Source organism: Sminthopsis crassicaudata, chromosome 3 (assembly GCF_048593235.1).
Source record: "Sminthopsis crassicaudata isolate SCR6 chromosome 3, ASM4859323v1, whole genome shotgun sequence".
NCBI classification, from domain to species: Eukaryota; Metazoa; Chordata; class Mammalia; order Dasyuromorphia; family Dasyuridae; genus Sminthopsis; species Sminthopsis crassicaudata.
In genome coordinates, this window is record NC_133619.1 from 560,232,013 (window position 1) to 560,249,909 (window position 17,897).

Below are 17,897 nucleotides of genomic sequence, written 5' to 3' on the forward strand. Positions count from 1 at the left end.
AGGAAGACTGCAAAAACTGGAGAGACAGGGTTTAATTTTATTTAGCTTCTGGAAGCCCAAGGCTAGGGAGCAAGGTCCAAATGAATTGAGGGAGTAATCTTCAGGTGAATAATGAGTGGTGATTATTCACAAGGCCAAGTAAAAGGGTGGGGAGAGGTTGTTAGGAGATTCAGAATTTTCTGACCCACCCCTCCCCCCCACAAAGATCAGGGGACTAAAGGTCTATTATTATCAATCTGACTTCATTTTTTGACTATTTTAATTTTAAATTATTAAACTTTAATTATTACTATCATTGTAAATTAATCATTTGAGATAACTGGATAACACAGTATGTAGATTGCTGGACTCAGTCAGGAAAACTTGCTTTTGAATCTTGACTTAGACAATTACTTTGTGGCCCTGTAGAAGTCTCTTAAGCATTATCAATGTTGGGAAGTGGTGGGAAGCAAGTTTGATTCTGAGATATTGATTTCTGTGAGGCTTTGAAAGCTAATGACAAACTCCTGTTGCTGAATTTCTAGGCTGCTCTTCATTGCTCAAGAACCAGATACCAAAACCAGAGTAGAGACTGTAATGCCAGAGAAACTGAGCAAGATCGCGATTAGAAAACAATTTAATAATTTAATGGAAAGATTGACTGGGAACAAATGGGTCCATGGGTTGGTCCCAGGGCTGAATGAGAATATGGTCTCAAAGAATCCAGCAGTGAATGTCAGATACAAGATTCTTTTATATAGTTATAAGAACAATGACATAATGGGGGAGGTACCTGGATGGGGATGACCTAATGGGGGGAAGAACCTAGGATGAGGATGACTTAATGGAGGCAGGCACCTAGGAGGGAGGTACTGGAGAGGCTCCTGATATTCTAATGATGTCTAAAATGAATAAAGACCTTTATCCCATCAAACATTAAGAGGGAATGATTATAGCCTAAGGTCTAAGATATAAAAGCTTTATCCTAACATTAAGAGGGAATGGTTATAATCCAAGGCAGAGTAACTGAATAGGGCAATTAAGGAAACTGAGTCTGGACATTAAAAGGGAACTGTGGCACACAACAAGACAAATCATCAAAGATAAGCCAGTGAATACTTTTTTCCCCCTTTGTTGTCCCCTAAGCCTTCAGTAACAGCTTTATACTTTAAAAGCCCCTTAAAAACCTAAACAAAACAAAACAAAACAAAAACTCTAGGAAATCACCTCAGTTCAAAGCCTTCCCATTGAGAAGGTCTGAAGCCTGTTTTAAGCCTGTTTTATTGATGAAGCTTGAAATATCTTAAATAGAAAGTAATGGAAGTGAGGTAAAATTAAATAATAGGTTAATGAAATATAATTAACACTTCTAGAGCCCCTTAAACTTTTTTCAGTGAGAGGCAGGTTGAATCTAGTGGGGGAGTGGGGGGTGGGGATGGGAGTGGAGAAGTACTGAAGGAAAGATCTGACAGAAAATAAAATATAGATCAATTTTAAGTCTTGAAAATTTTCCTCTGGCAGTGAAAATGTAAATTGAGAAAGAAGGAAAGCAAGAGACTTATGCAGAAGCTAGAAAGGAAACATTTTGAATAAAGGAAGTGTGCCTTTAAAAAAAAAAAAGAGCCTACTGTTTTCCCCTATGTTCTTTAAATTTAATGAATTTTTGTTTCAAATTCAGTAAAACTCATCCTTCTTTTTTTTTTTTTTTAATGAATTGAAATGTTGAATAGGATTTATTATATTGTTTTCCATTTCCCATTGCTTGCCCATCCTTTGTGGGAGGTATCAACAATGCTTCTTACAATTTCTTGTCCTAACTGCCCATGAATAGGCAATCATGGAGACTGAGAATACCCAAATAGAGTTGTCAGTGATACTAAGGTAAAACAGGAAGAATACTACTTGGAATTCTGAATGAACATGAGCACATAGCTAGTAAGTGTAATGTTTTGATTAACTGAACTCCATTTTATCTTTAGTTTTGAGATAGCCCAGGCAAAAAAATTCAGGACAGCCAAGGTGTTTGTAATTTTAGAAAGCATTTATTACTGGCTGGGATGGACCTCTCAGTAGAGTTCTGCCCTGAACAGAAGTAGAGACAGGCTTATAAGCATTCTTGTTCAGCCTTGTGATTTATATTTGATGTTAAACAGTGACTCAATTTTCCACTTACAGGGGAAAAAATAGGGGGCTTACAAGATGTAAGGAGAATAATGGCAGATATTGACATAGATTATTAGAATAGGTCAGGGTTAACTGACATTGTAGGGCAAGCATTCTATAGAACAAATACTTCTCTGAACATACTTGAGCAAGCACTTTGTAAAACACTTCCCTTAATTTAGTTAAGCAACATTTTCGTATAAGCCTGAGGCCCCCTCTGACTCAGGACTGAGGAGGAGCCAATCTTTTGTCCATTTCAGTTTCTTCATATGTGATGCAGGAATAATACTTACACTATAGGAAACATTGATCTGATAATCCAGCTAATAAAGAATAAATTCCCTGCTCAGGGTAAGGCTAATCCAAAATTAATCTGGGGATACAGCTTAAATGAGTATTCCACAATTGAGTTTCAAGAAACAGACCTGGATCTAAAATCAATCAAATGAGTCACAAAACAATCTTGATTAAATGAATAAAAAGAATAAAATTTGGTCTCAGAAAAAAAAAATTCACTTAGAGGACAAAAGGAGAAGAAGACACTGGATGGAGCAATATGATGCTGTAAGATCCTTCTGAAGACACCCAAACTTATTTCCATTTAGGTCACTAAGAAGACCTCTTTGCTCTCAGATACTTCATTAATACAACCTGAACTCTACTAAAAGAAATATTTTATGAATAAAATTCTTTAGAAAGCAACTTTCTCTAAAGGGATTTACAAGATGCCTCAGTTTTTCTAGAGGCAATGTCATGTAGTACAGTTATCAAATACTGTCTAACCAACAGCATTGCAATTTTCAGAGTAGAGAGACCCAAAACACATTTATATGAAACTGGAACTATGATAGAGTAAAATATAATGGGAAAGTATTTAACAAAATACAAATATAGACACATCTCATTTTATTGAGCTTTGCTTTGTTGCACCTCAAAGAGATTATATTTTTTACTAATTGGAGACTTATGGCAACTCTATATTGAACAAGTCTATTAACACCATTTTTCCAACAGCACATAATCACATGTCACCTTTTGATAATTCTTGCAATATTTGAAAAGGTTGCATTATTATATCTGTTAGGGTTATCTGTGATGGGTGATCTTTGATGTTATTATTATAATTATTTGCAGGCATTATAAACCCAACTCATATAAGATAGCAAACTTAATTGACAAAAGTTGCAGGTGTTTTAATTGTTCTACCAGTTGGCCATTTCCCATCTATCTTCCTCTCCTCAGGCTTTTCTATTCCCTGTGATACAACAATATTGAAATTGACCCTCCACCAGAAAAAGGATTAGAACTCACTGAAGGCTCAGATGATGGTTAGCATTTTAAAAAATAATACAATATATTTAATTAAGATAGATGAATTATAATTTTTAGACATTACAAACTAGAGTATGATTTAAAAATAACTTTTATATATATTGTGAAACAAAAAAATTCATGTGGCTTTCTTATTGTGGTATTCAGTATATTGAGATCATCTAGAACCAAGTCCACAATTTATCTGAGGTATGCCTGTACAAATATGCTAATCTGCGATTTTCTAAGTCAATATGTGGCCTGCAGAGATAGTCATTTATAGTTTAATGGTCCCCATTTCTATATGAGTTTGACACTATTGATGTAATAGATAAAGAAACTACCTCCTCCAATAAATTTTTGGTTCAAGCTCTAACCCAGAATATACTGGCTGTGTAACTCATGTAATTCATTTAACCTATCAATGCTCTAAACAACTCTCTACAATTGCAAATTGTAAAAACATTGCCAAACTGCATAGAAGATAGATTTATCTCTAGTAATTGATTAAGCAAACATTTGTTTATTCATTCAATAGATCTTTAAACCTTGCAAAGTTTCATTTCAGTTCCTTTCAGAAAATTGCATTTGAGTCTCAACTCTGTAAATTGTCTATATAACTATTACTAATCCCATTTTACACATCACTATACTGAAGTTCAGGCAAATTAAATGACATACTTGTCATCATACAGTGTCTAAGAAAGGATTCAAACTTGGGTCTCTAAGTCTCTCTCTTGATCCCAAGATAGAAAGAAAATAACAATCATTTTGATCATTTTCAGAAATTTTCTTTCAAGTAAAAGGAGATTGAAGTTGATAATTTAATTAACTACATCCAACTAATATTGGTAATAAAGAGAAGACAGGTCTCCCTTACTTTCCAACATAACATTGATTTTTCTTTAAGAGTTAATCAGAAAATAGAATTCAACCTAGAATGACCAGTTCTATCTTATTTCAGCATGTGCTATGCTTTTGGCAACAAGGTAAAGTTTTGGAGGGATAGAAGAAGACTTCAGTTTTCCTTAGTTCACCCATACTTAGGATGCTAATTAATCATATTCTAGAACTTAAAAGAAAAAAAAACCTAGACTCCTCGCTTTCCCCCATAACTCTGATATTTCCATTCTCTGTGCCTAGAACATTCTTCTTTCCACCATTTAAGGGTCACCTAAATGATATTCTCAATTATATAGGATACTTGGTAGATTTCAGGACTAAGAAACATTTGACTCTGAATCCTGGTTCTTAGTTGTGTAATTTGGTGCAAATTACTTACCCACTCTTGGTATCAGTTTTTTTTTTTTTTTTTTCTAAAATTAAAAATGGGGAAAATAATAATTTTTTCCTAACAAGGATTTTGTATCCAGTGGAGTAATATGTGTAAAATGCTATACACATAAATCAACAAATATTTATTAAGAATCTATTATGTACCAGGCAAATGATCAGTAACAGTGCTATTTATATCATCAATAAAGAAAAATTTATTAAGCACCTATTATGTGGCAGGTAAGTAATAGGCACTAAAGAAAAAAAAAAAATGAAGCAATACCTATATAGAAGAGACTTGCATTTTGATTATCATTGTTATTGTTCTCAAGAATAATGATAACAAATATATCACAAATAATAAAGTCTTCTTTGATCTGCCAAACCAAAAGTGATTTCTTCTCTCTCTGCCATTTCTTAGAACTTTATACCTACATAGAGTATCCTTACTATTCTATTTTTGTATTATGTTTACTTATGTAAATATTTGCTGTCTCCTGCCATGTTATAAGTTCACTGACTTATTTATTTTCAAGACTCCACAGGGTTTTGTACAAAGGCATCAATCAATATTTTGATGAAGAGGACTTGGGGATAATCTTTCAGTTGAAGATAAAACCTTACATTTTCACATTAATAAAACACTTTCATCATAAAAGCTCTGGGGGGGAAGAGATTTATTATTTAAAAAAAATATTTCATTATGATTTATTATTTTATAGATTTTTCCAAATGGTTTTACTACAATAAACTTGTGAAAGTGGTATTACAAATTTTGCATATGTCTATACATGTTTACATATACTTAAATTTACACATGCATATTTCTATATAAATTTTTATAGATGAGAAAGCTGAAATACAGAGGCCTAATTCAATTTATTCAGCATCACATAGTTAATGAAAATGAGAACCAAGATTTGACCTTACACCAATTCAAGTGCCTTTCCTTTCCTGTAACTTACCTTTGTCCCCTTCCATCAATAGATAAATAGATTGTTGTAAAATGTCCAGATTTTACAGCATGCAATACAGCAACTCATTCTATATACAGCCTCTCCTGATCCCCAGGCTGCCATTACCAGCTCTCTCCACTACATTATTGTATTTATTTTGCATATATATTCATCCCATACAGATTTTAAGCTTCATTTCTTTCATTGCAATCTAAAAACCTAGTACAATAACTGGTAAAAGGTGGACTCAATAATTTTTTATTGATAAATTTATTGATTCTAGATGTCTTCTTTTTTCAGCACCTGACTTCTTTCAAGAATTTGTTAGGCCTTATTTGGAGCAAGCAAGCCAGATCTGGCAATGGCTTGTTGCAGCTGCTGCCTTTGGAGGGGTGATTACTGCAATCATCATAGGGCTTTCCAGCCTCAAGTGCCGAAAGAAGAAAAAGAAGTTCTCAGAAGAAGAACAACCTCTGCTCACAGAGAAAGAAATCCACCTTAGTGGGGCTTATCATACTAACTTTTAGAAGCCTCGGGGCAGGAGATAGCGAGTGGTATAAAGGCCTTTCACTATAGTCTCTAAGTCAAGGACAAAATGTTACATGGTTATAGAGGGGTGTGACCCTGACAAATCATTTTGGTTGTCTTGGGACATGCTCAGCATGAGAATATAGGATGCAATATGGTACCACATCTGTTCAAAAACATTAGCCTACAAATGTATTTTCATGATTTCCCCTGGAAGATTCCTGGGAGTTAAATATTCTTCAGGAAAGCTTGATAATATGAACTGTGTAACTGCTTGGTATAGACATATTAAAGACTCCCTTGAAACCACTATGATTTTGTTTTCATTTTCCCCCCTCATCTGCTACTTTAATGGCAGATTTGGTTTCCAATAACAGCTCCCACTTGCATAGTATTATAAATGTGACAAAGCAACTTTTATTGCAATACCCATATGAGAATAGGCTAACAATTAGGATACTGAGGCTGGAAACTTTATATATGGGAAATGAAAATAATTTGATAGATTTATTAATTATAGATGTTATCTTTGGAGTGACAGACTCTGAGTTTAAATTTCATATCTGTCACATACTAGCTATGTTGAATTTCTGGGCACCTGTATTCTCATTTTTTAAATAAAGAGGTTGTTATAGAAAGAATTTAAGTTTTCTTTAAGCTCTGGGATATTTATGCCAAGGATCATGTGGTTTGATAGGAGAAGAGCTAGGATTTAGATCTGAATCTTCCAATTAAAAGACCAGAATCTTTTTCCGTTTCATTGTGGAGACTATTGCTGCCTTTTCTCCTAAAGATTTCTGATATTAATACAAAAAGAGCAAATCAGGTACCATTGAAATCTTAGACAGGGAGGTTTTTGGTTTTGCTTTTTTTTTTTTTTTTTTTAATTAGAAAGGCATCCTATAACTGAATTTCTGAAATTTATAGTTGAAAGAGACTTCAGTAGCCATTTACTCTGACCCATACCTGAAAAAGAATCTAGATTACCACATAAATGACAAATGGTTTTCTAGCCTTGGCTTGAAAACCCCCCAGTGACAGGGAAGTCATTACCTTTAAATGCAGTCTATTCCACTTTGAGATCACTCTAAAAGTCAGGAAAATCTTCCTAACAACAACAGCAAATTCAAATGGTCTTAATTTCTGCCCATTGTTCTTAGTTCTATAAGCTGGAAACCAAATCAAATTATTCTTGCAGACGATGGCCCCTAAAAAAATGTAACATCTTCTCACCGAGTAACATCTTCCCCATATTAGGCATCCTATGTTCTTTCTATTTTACTTTGGTTTATTTTTTGTTTTAACAGTTTTATTTTCATCAGTTACTTTGATTTTCAGATTCTCTCCCTTCCTCCCCATTCCATCCCTACTGAGAAAGCACATGTGAAGTTATACACCACATTTCCATAAAAGTCACACTACAAAAGAAAATATAAATCTCCCCTTTACAACTCCCTCCAAAAAAATCCTTAAGAAAAAAAAAAGTTTAAAACAAGTATGCTTCAGTCTGTATTCATATACTGATTTTTCTTTGGGTATGAATAACATTTTTCATCATAAGTCCTTCAGAGTAGTTGTGGATCATTGTACTGCTAAGAATAGCAAAGTTATTCACAGCTAATCATCCCACAACTTTGCTATTACTATGTACACCATACATTTCACTCTGCTTGAGCTCATGGAAGATTTTCCATGTTTTTCAGGTAGTATCCTACATATTATTTCTTATACTACAATAATATTTCATCATAACCACATATCAAAGTTTATTCAATTATTTCCCAATTGATGGGCATTTCTAATTTTTTTGCCCTAAGAAAAGAGCTGTTATAAATTTTTACATTTAGATCCTTTTCCTTTAAAAAAAAAAAATATATATATATATATATATATATATATATATATATATATATATATATATATATATATATATATATATATATATACCTTTTGGAATTCATGCCTAGTAGTGGTGTTGTTAGGATAAAGGATATACATGATTTTATAACCCTTTGAGCACAGTTCATCTCTTCATTTTTTGTCATTTGAAGAATGTTTTTTTTTTAAATAAATTTGACTTAATTCTCTATATATTTGAGAAATGAGGCCATCCTCAGAGAAACTTTCTTCAAAATTATTTTCATAATTACTATTGCTAACTATATTTTTCTGCCCCGTTTATTCTATTCTGTCTTTCCTTTCATCCTATCCCTCTTCAAAAGTGTTTTGCTTCTGACCACCCCATCTCCAATATGCTCTATGTTCTGTCATCCATATTGAGTGTGTATGTTCCTTCCTTCCTTCCTTCCTTCCTTCCTTCCTTCCTTCCTTCTTTCCTTCCTTCCTTCCTTCCTTCCTTCCTTCCTTCCTTCCTTCCTTCCTTCCTTCCTTCCTTCCTTCCTTCCTTCCTTCCTTCCTTCCTTCCTTCCTTCCTTCCTTCCTTCCTTCCTTCCTTTCTTTCTTTCTTTCTTTCTTTCTTTCTTTCTTTCTTTCTTTCTTTCTTTCTTTCTTTCTTTCTTTCTTTCTTTCTTTCTTTCTTTCTTTCTTTCTTAGCAACTGGGGTTAAGTGACTTGCCCAGGGTCACACAGCTAGGAGGTGTTAATTATCTGAGGTCAGATTTGAACTTAGATCCTCCTGATTTCAGGGCTGGTGCTCTATCCACTGTGCCATCTAGCTGCCCTGTTACTTCCTTTTTTGAGCCAATTCTGATGAAAGTAAAGTTCATTCACTTCCCTCCCCTTGCCCTCTTCTGCTCCCCTGTAAAAAGTTTTATTTCTTGCCTCTTTTGTGGCAGATAATTGACATCATTCCATCTCTCCCTCTCCCTATCTCCCAGTACATTACACTCATCCCTTAATTACATTTTTTGTTGATACTATCCCTTCATGATGAATGTTGGAGGAGATGTGGGAAAACTGGGACACTGATACATTGTTTTTGGAGTTGTGAAAGAATCCAGCCATTCTGGAGAGCAATTTGGAACTATGCCCAAAAAGTTGTCAAACTGTGCATACCCTTTGACCCAGCATTGCTGTTATTGGGATTATATCCCAAAGAAATACTAAAGAGTGGAAAGGGACCTGTATGTGCCAAAATGTTTGTGGCAGCTCTTTTTGTTGTAGCTAGAATCTGGAAGATGAATGGATGTCCATCAATTGGAGAATGGTTGGGTAAATTGTGGTATATGAACGTTATGGAATATTATTGCTCTGTAAGAAATGACCAGCAGGAGGAATACAGAGAGGCTTGGAGAGACTTAAATCAACTGTTGCTGAGTGAAATGAGCAGAACCAGAAGATCACTATACACTTCAACAACAATACTCTATGAGGATGTATTCTGATGGAAGTGGAAATCTTCAACATAAAGAAGATCCAACTCACTTCCAGTTGATCAATGATGGACAGAAATAACTACACCCAGAGAAGGAATACTGGGAAGCGAATGTAAATTGTTAGCACTACTGTCTATCTACCCAGGTTACTTATACCTTCGGAAGCTAATAATTAATGTGCAACAAGAAAAAGGTATTTACACACATATATTGTATCTAGGTTATATTGTAACACATGTAAAATGTATGGGATTACCTGCCATTGGGGGGAGGGAGTGGAGGGAGGGAGGGGATAATTTGGAAAAATGAATAAAAAAAAAAAAAAGATACTATCCCTTCATAATCAACTCATACCTGTACCTTTGAATCATCTCATAATTGAAGAGACACATGTCTATCAGAATTGATCATCATATAGTCTTCTCATGTAGGAATGTAAATGCATAAACCTTGTTAATTATTTTATAATTTCCTTTGCTGATTTTCTCCTTATGCTTCTCCTGAGTTATATATTTGAATATCAAATTTTCTATTTAGCTCTCGTCTTTTCATCATGAATTCTTTAAAGTCTTTTATTTCATTGAATATCTACCTTTTCCCCTGAAGAGTTATACTTATTTTTGCTAGTAGGTAACTTTTTATTGTAATTCTAGCTCTATTATTCTCTGGAAAATCATATTACAAGGATGCCAGTCCTTTAATGTTGAAGCTGCTAAATCTTGTGTTATCTTGACTGTGGTTCCACTACGCTTGAATTGTTTTTTTTCTGGATACTTGCAATATTTTTTTCCTTAACCTGGAAGTTCTGAAATTTGACTATAATATTCCTGGGAGTTATCATGTTGGAATCTCTTTCAGGAGGTGATCAGTGGATAATATTTATATTTTATCCTCTGGTTTTAAAATATCAGGACATATTTTTTTGATAATTTCTTGAAAGATGATGTCCAGGATATCTTTTTGATGATGGCTTTCAGACAGACTAATATTTTAAAAAATCTCTCTCCTGGATCTATTTTCCATATCAGTTGTCTTTCCAATGAGATATTTCTAATTTTTCCAATTTTTTTTTCATTCTTTTGACTTTATTTTATTGTATCTTGATTTCTCATATTTAGTTTACATTTGCTCAGTGAGTTTTGGTACTTCATTTCCCATTGGCCAATTTTTCTTTTTATGCAATTGTTCTCCTCATTAGCTTTTTGTATTTTCTTTTGCATCACTCTCATTTTTCTTCCCAATTTTTCCCTACCTCTCTTTATTTTCAAAATTCATTTTGAGTTCTTCCATGGCCTGAGATTCAGGCATTATATAGCTGTTTTCAGAAATACTTCTAGGGACCTGTAATATAAGTCAGCACTGTTCCCAGCTCTGCAAATGAACAAAACAACAGAGTCCTGTCACAATGCAGTAAAGTGCCCCTCCAATCACCCTGTGATTGGCCCTTCTATCTGTGTGCTGAGGTCTCCCAAAGCTGCTGCTCTCTCTGCCACAGTCACTGTTTCTGCTGATGATGCTGCTGTTGAAAACCTGACCTTCCAAGTTGTCCTTGGTGCCTGTAGGCTGAGAAGTCTGGAGATCACTATCCCTGCCCTGATTCAGAGGACCCACCACCTGCCCTGGTTTCCTGGGATCTGACTCTGATTTCATCGTCTGAGTTGTGATTGGGCTGTATATCTAACCTGTCTTTGGTTAAAAAAAAAAAAATTCCATTCTATTTTGGGGGGTTCTGAAATTTCAAAATCTGTTCAGAATTTAAAGGTATTTTAGGAGTCTACTGAAGACCTAGGAGGACCCCTGCCTTCATTCTGCCATCTTGGCTTTGCCTCCATCCTCTGTTCTTTCAAACAATTATCAAGTGTTCCATAAAATTAGTGAAGTGCCTTAATTGTTTTACTCAACCAACCACACTAAAGTCTTTTAGAGTATTCGAACATTTGATAAACATTTTAAAATTTGAGTTCAAAGGGATATTAAGAGTTATGTAGCTTAGCCATTTCCTTTCAATGATTAAGAATCTGAGGACCACAAAACAGCTTAAAGCTATGTAGCTTGGTAGCAGAACTGAGATTTGAACCTGGGTCAGCACTAAATTTGTAACAAGAAGGATAAGCAATTATTAGCATTTCAGGAATGTAACAAACACTTCTATTCTTTCCCAAAGTAGCTTATTGACTTCTGGATATATCATGTGCATGTATGGTTTAAATTACTGTTAGAAAGTGTGTGAAATGTAAAATCAGTATTCCTGATGCAGAGACTATGATATACAGTGCAATTTGCAATCTGATGAATTCATAACAGAGAATATTTATGTTTACCCAGGGCAAGAGTTTGCTTCCTTGTGCAATATCTACAGTGAAATTACCAACATACTGCTTTTTTGACTCCTTCAGTAAAACAGAAATCAGGTGGTTCTCAGGATAAGATACCTGGCATTCTCTTGAAGCTCCAATCAGGACTGTATTCTGTTACATTACCATCTGAGGGGCTTTTTGTGAATGGCTTCATTTCTGGTCCTGCTATTCCTATACTGCTATCCTTACCAAACAAAGTTCATCTCAGAGGGAAAATGAGCAGCTGTCACTCTTTTTGTTCTTCTTTCCGGCCTTTGTCTAAAGAGTATTTATAGTGCCCACCCTCTTCAACCAGTCAAATATATTATTCACCATCTGTGAGAACAAATGAGTGACGGGTATAAGATATTTCATACAATGCCTTTAGCAGGCTGACAACTGACATTGAGGGAGACAGACACATATTTTTTTTGTCATTGCCTTTTTGTTTTTTTTTTTTTGTTATTGCCTTTTTGTTTTTTTGTCATTGCCTTTTTTTTTTTTTTCCCCTTGATGTTGATTGATAGAAATGGCTTCCTTTGTAAAGACAGAAAGGGGCCTTATTTTGGTCACTCATTGAGTTTTCTAGGCTAATTTCTGGATCTTTCTGTAGAACCAGGTTCTCTCTCTTTTTTTTTTTTTTTTTTTTTTTTTTTTTTTTTTTTGATATGTCTGAATTTGCAGTTGGCTTTAAAAAAAAAAAAACCCAAACAAAGAGTCAGACAAAGACCACAGAAAAATGACTTGACATGAAATCAAATGACCTGGGCTATATATTGGCTTTTGAACAACTTTTGTAGCCTTGAGTTATTAACTTGTCCTCTCTGGACCTTAGTTCCTTCATCTGAAAAATGAAAGGCTTGAATTAGATTACCTCTAAAGCTTTCTTCTTGTTTTAAATCTATGATTTTCTCTGTAGGTAAAGATTTATGCATGTGCACATGTTGCATATGTGTATGTGGGCACACATATGTACATATGTGTATATATGTATAGATTGTGTCTGTATGTATACACACATATTATAAAACATAGAGCAAAGGAAATAGAAGATAAAAGTCTGTATGGAAAAGTTATAGGTCTAGGAACATCCAGGAAACTAACGTTTTGATGGAAAATAAAATTCCTAACTGTCATTTAGAACTTAAAATTTTCAAACTGGAAGACAGATATATAGCTATTTCTAAATCTTCTAATAGTATTTGAAAACTTTCCTTTTTTAATGGTTTTTGTTTTTGTTTTTGTTTTTGTTTTTTTGACATCAGAGTTGTATAATACCCAACTTGTTATAAACCCCAAGTGTGAGCATGAGTATAATTGGAAAATATTTGACAAAAATCATAAAACTAATAAAATGCAGATAGCATTGCATGCATTTTAAAACAAAATCAATATGTGTCCTGCAGGGATCCTTATGTACCAAATGACCCCATTTCTGTTTGAATTTGACACCATTGTATCATACTCATGCACCTAATACATAATGCATACATAATCATATACCTAAAGTTTGTATGATTAACTGATCAGAGGATGAGACAATTAATCCCATCCTACTGTTTCAATCATGGTTTTTTCTCCAACACAACTTAACTATCCTTTGCCACTCTGTTTCTTTGTCAGTATCAGATTCTTTAAGGTTCTCTAAGCATACCATAATATCATTTGCAAAAGAAATTTTGTTTCCTTATTGATTATTCTAATTCCTTCAATTTATTTTTCTTCTCTTATAAGTTTATAAGCTAACATTTATAGTACAATGTTGAAAAATAGTAGTTATAATTGGCATTGAACTTACTGAGATGGCTTTTAGCTTATTCCCATTATAAATGATGTTTCCTAATGAATTTAGATGCAAAGTACTTCATTCTTTTAAGGAAAATTAAATTTATTCCTCTGTTTGTTAGTGGTTTTAAAAGGAATAGGTATTCTATTTTTGTCAAAAACTTTTTCTGCATTTGTAAAGATAATCGTATGATTTCTGATGGTTTTATTATTGATAGGATCAATTATTCTGATAGTTTTCCTGATATTAAAGCAGCTTTGCATTCTTTTTTTTTATGTTAAATATATTACAGTATATTCTAGATACAATATATGTGTATAGAACTGAATTTTTTGTTGCACAGGAAGAATTGGATTCAGAAGGTAAAAATAACAGTTTACATTCATTTCCCAGTGTTCCTTTTCTGGATGTAGCTGGTTCTGTCCATCATTAATCAATTGGAATTGGATTAGCTCTTCTCTATGTTGAAGAAATCCACTTCCATCAGCATACATCCTCGTACAGTATCATTGTTGAAGTGTATAATGATCTTCTGGTTCTGCTCGTTTCACTCAGCATCAGTTGATGTAAGTCTCTCCAAGCCTCTCTGTATTTCTCCTGTTGGTCATTTCTTATAGAACAATAATATTCCATAACATTCATATACCATAGTTTACCCAACCATTCTCCAATTGATGGACATCCATTCATCTTCCAGCTTCTAGCCACTATGAAAAGGGCTGCCACAAACATTTTGGCACATACAGGACCCTTTCCTTTCTTTAGTAGTTCCTTGGGGTATAAGCCCAGTAGTAGTATGGCTGGGTCAAAGGGTATGCACATTTTGATAACTTTTTGGGCATAATTCCAGATTGCTCTCCAGAATGGTTGGATTCTTTCACAATTCCACCAACAATGCATCAGTGTCCCAGTTTTCCCACAGCCCCTCCAACATTCATTGTTATTTATTCCTGTCATCTTAGCCAATCTGACAGGTGTGTAATGATACCTCAGAGTTGTCTTAATTTGCATTTCTCTGATCAATAGTGATTTGGAACACTCTTTCATATGAGTGGAAATAGTTTTAATTTCATCATCTGAAAATTGTCTGTTCATATCCTTTGACCATTTATCAATTGGAGAATGGCTTGATTTCTTATAAATTAAAGTCAATTCTCTGTATATTTTGGAGATGAGGCCTTTATCAGAACCTTTAACTGTAAAAATTTTTTCCCAATTTGTTACTTCCCTTCTAATCTTGTTTGCGTTAGTTTTGTTTGTGCAGAAACTTTTAAATTTGGTGTAATCAAAATGTTCTATTTTGTGATCAATAATGGTCTCTAGTTCTCCCTTGGACACAAACTCCTTCCTCCTCCACAAGTCTGAGAGGTAAACCATCCCATGTTCCTCCAATTTATTTATGATTTCGTTCTTTATGCCTAAATCTTGGACCCATTTTGATCTAATCTTAGTATGTGGTGTTAAATGTGGGTCCATGCCTAGTTTCTGCCATACTAATTTCCAGTTTTCCCAGCAGTTTTTGTCAAATAATGAATTCTTATCCCAAAATTTGGGATCTTTGGGTTTGTCAAAGATTAGATTGCTATTTTTATTCACTATCTTGCCCTGTGAACCTAACCTATGCCACTGATCAACTAGTCTATTTCTTAGCCAATACCAAATGGTTTTGGTGACTGTTGCTTTGTAATATAGCTTTAAATCAGGTACACTTAGACCACCTTCCTCTGACTTTTTTTTTCATTAGTTCCCTTGCAATTCTCGACCTTTTATTCTTCCATATGAATTTTGTTGTTATTTTTTCTAGGTCATTAAAATAGTTTCTTGGGAGTCTGATTGGTATAGCACTAAATAAACAGATTAGTTTGGGGAGTATTGTCATCTTTATTATATTCGCTCGGCCTATCCAAGAACACTGAATGTCTTTCCAATTATTTAAATCTGACTTTATTTTTGTGGCAAGTGTTTTGTAATTTTGCTCATATAATTCCTGACTCTCCTTTGGTAGATATATTCCCAAATATTTTATACTATCGACTGTTATTTTGAATGGAATTTCTCTTTGTATCTCTTGCTGTTGGGTTGTGTTGGTAATGTATAAAAATCCTGAAGATTTATGTGGATTTATTTTGTATCCTGCAACTTTGCTAAAATTCTGAATTATTTCTAATAGCTTTTTAGCAGAGTCTTTGGGGTTCTCTAAGTATACCATCATGTCATCTGCGAAAAGTGACAATTTGATTTCTTCATTTCCTACTCTAATTCCTTGAATCTCTTTCTCGGCTCTTATTGCCAAGGCTAGAGTTTCTAGTACTATATTGAATAGTAATGGTGATAGTGGGCAACCTTGTTTCACTCCTGATCTTACAGGGAAAGGTTCTAGTTTATCACCATTACATATGATGTTTACTGAAGGTTTTAAATATATGCTCCTTATTATTTTAAGGAATAGTCCATTTATTCCTATACTCTCAAGCGTTTTTAGTAGGAATGGATGTTGGATTTTATCAAATGCCTTTTCTGCATCTATTGAGATGATCATATGGTTTTTATTAATTTGATTATTAATATGGTCAATTATACTAATAGTTTTCCTAATATTAAACCAGCCCTGCATTCCTGGTATAAATCCCACTTGGTCATAGTGTATTATCCTGGGGATGATTTTCTGAAGTCTATTTGCTAATATCTTATTTAAGATTTTAGCATCAATATTCATTAAGGAAATTGGTCTATAGTTTTCTTTCTCAGTTTTTGATCTACCTGGTTTAGGTATCAGTACCATGTCTGTGTCATAGAAGGAATTTGGTAGGACTCCTTCAATCCCTATTTTTTCAAATAGTTTACATAGCATTGGAGTTAGTTGTTCTTTAATTGTTTGGTAGAATTCACCTGTAAATCCATCTGGTCCTGGGGACTTTTTCTTAGGAAGTTGGTTAATAGCTTGGTCTATTTCTTTTTCTGAGATGGGACTATTTAGACTACTTACTTCTTCCTCTGTTAATCTGGGCAAGCTATATTTTTGAAGGTATTCTTCCATTTCATTTAAGTTATCAAATTTATCAGCATAAAGTTGAGCAAAGTAGCTCCTAACTGTTGTCCTAATTTCCTCTTCATTAGTGGTGAGTTCATACTTTTCATTTTCAAGACTATCAATTTGCTTTTTCTCTTTCCTTTTTTTAATCAGGTTTACTAAGGGTTTGTCTATTTTGTTGGTTTTTTCATAAAACCAACTCTTAGTTTTATTAATTAGTTCAATAGTTTTTTTACTTTCAATTTTATTAATCTCACCTTTTATTTTTTGAATTTCAAGTTTTGTATTTGTCTGGGGGTTTTTAATTTGTTCCTTTTCTAGCAATTTTAGTTGTAAGCCCAATTCGTTGGCCCTCTCTTTCTCTATTTTATGCAAGTAGGCCTGTAGAGATATAAAACTTCCCCTTATTACTGCTTTGGCTGTATCCCACACATTTTGGTATGATGTCTCATTATTGTCATTTTCTTGGGTGAAGTTATTAATTATGTCTATGATTTGCTGTTTTACCCAATCATTCTTTAGTATAAGATTATTTAGTTTCCAATTATTTTTTGGTCTATTTTCCCCTGGCTTTTTATTAAATGTTATTTTGATTGCATTATGGTCTGAAAAGGATGCATTTACTATTTCTGCCTTACTGCATTTGATTTTGAGGTTTTTATGCCCTAGTATATGATCAATTTTTGTATAGGTTCCATGAACTGCTGAGAAGAAAGTATATTCCTTTCTGTCTCCATTTAGCTTTCGCCAAAGATCTATCATATCAAACTTTTCTAGTATTCTATTTACCTCTTTGACTTCTTTCTTATTTATTTTGCGGTTTGATTTATCTAATTCTGAGAGTGCAAGGTTGAGATCTCCCGCTATTATAGTTTTGCTATCTATTTCCTCTTGCAGCTCTCTTAATTTCTCTTTTAAGAATTTAGATGCTGCACCACTTGGTGCATACATGTTTAATATTGATACTGCTTCACTATTGATGCTTCCCTTTAGCAGGATATAATGCCCTTCCTTATCTCTTTTAATTAGATCAATTTTTGTTTTTGCTTGATCTGAGATGAGGATGGCTACTCCTGCTTTTTTGGTTTTGCCTGAAGCATAATAGATTCTGCTTCACTCTTTTACTTTTAGTTTGAATGTCTCATCCTGTTTCAGGTGTGTTTCCTGTAAACAACATATAGTAGGATTCTGACTTCT

At 33.8% G+C, this 17,897-nt stretch overlaps 1 protein-coding gene across 1 annotated transcript in view; it reads left to right on the top strand.

Moving 5' to 3' along the window:
• The window catches only part of TYR (tyrosinase), a 196,172-nt gene extending 189,651 nt beyond the window's left edge, over window positions 1–6,521 (top strand). The window contains exon 5 of the mRNA XM_074304690.1: window positions 5,985–6,521. Within this exon, the coding sequence (XP_074160791.1) occupies window positions 5,985–6,211 (227 nt within the window). The 3' untranslated portion in view covers window positions 6,212–6,521. The remainder of the gene's footprint in view (window positions 1–5,984) is intronic.
• Window positions 6,522–17,897: the final 11,376 nt, after the last annotated feature.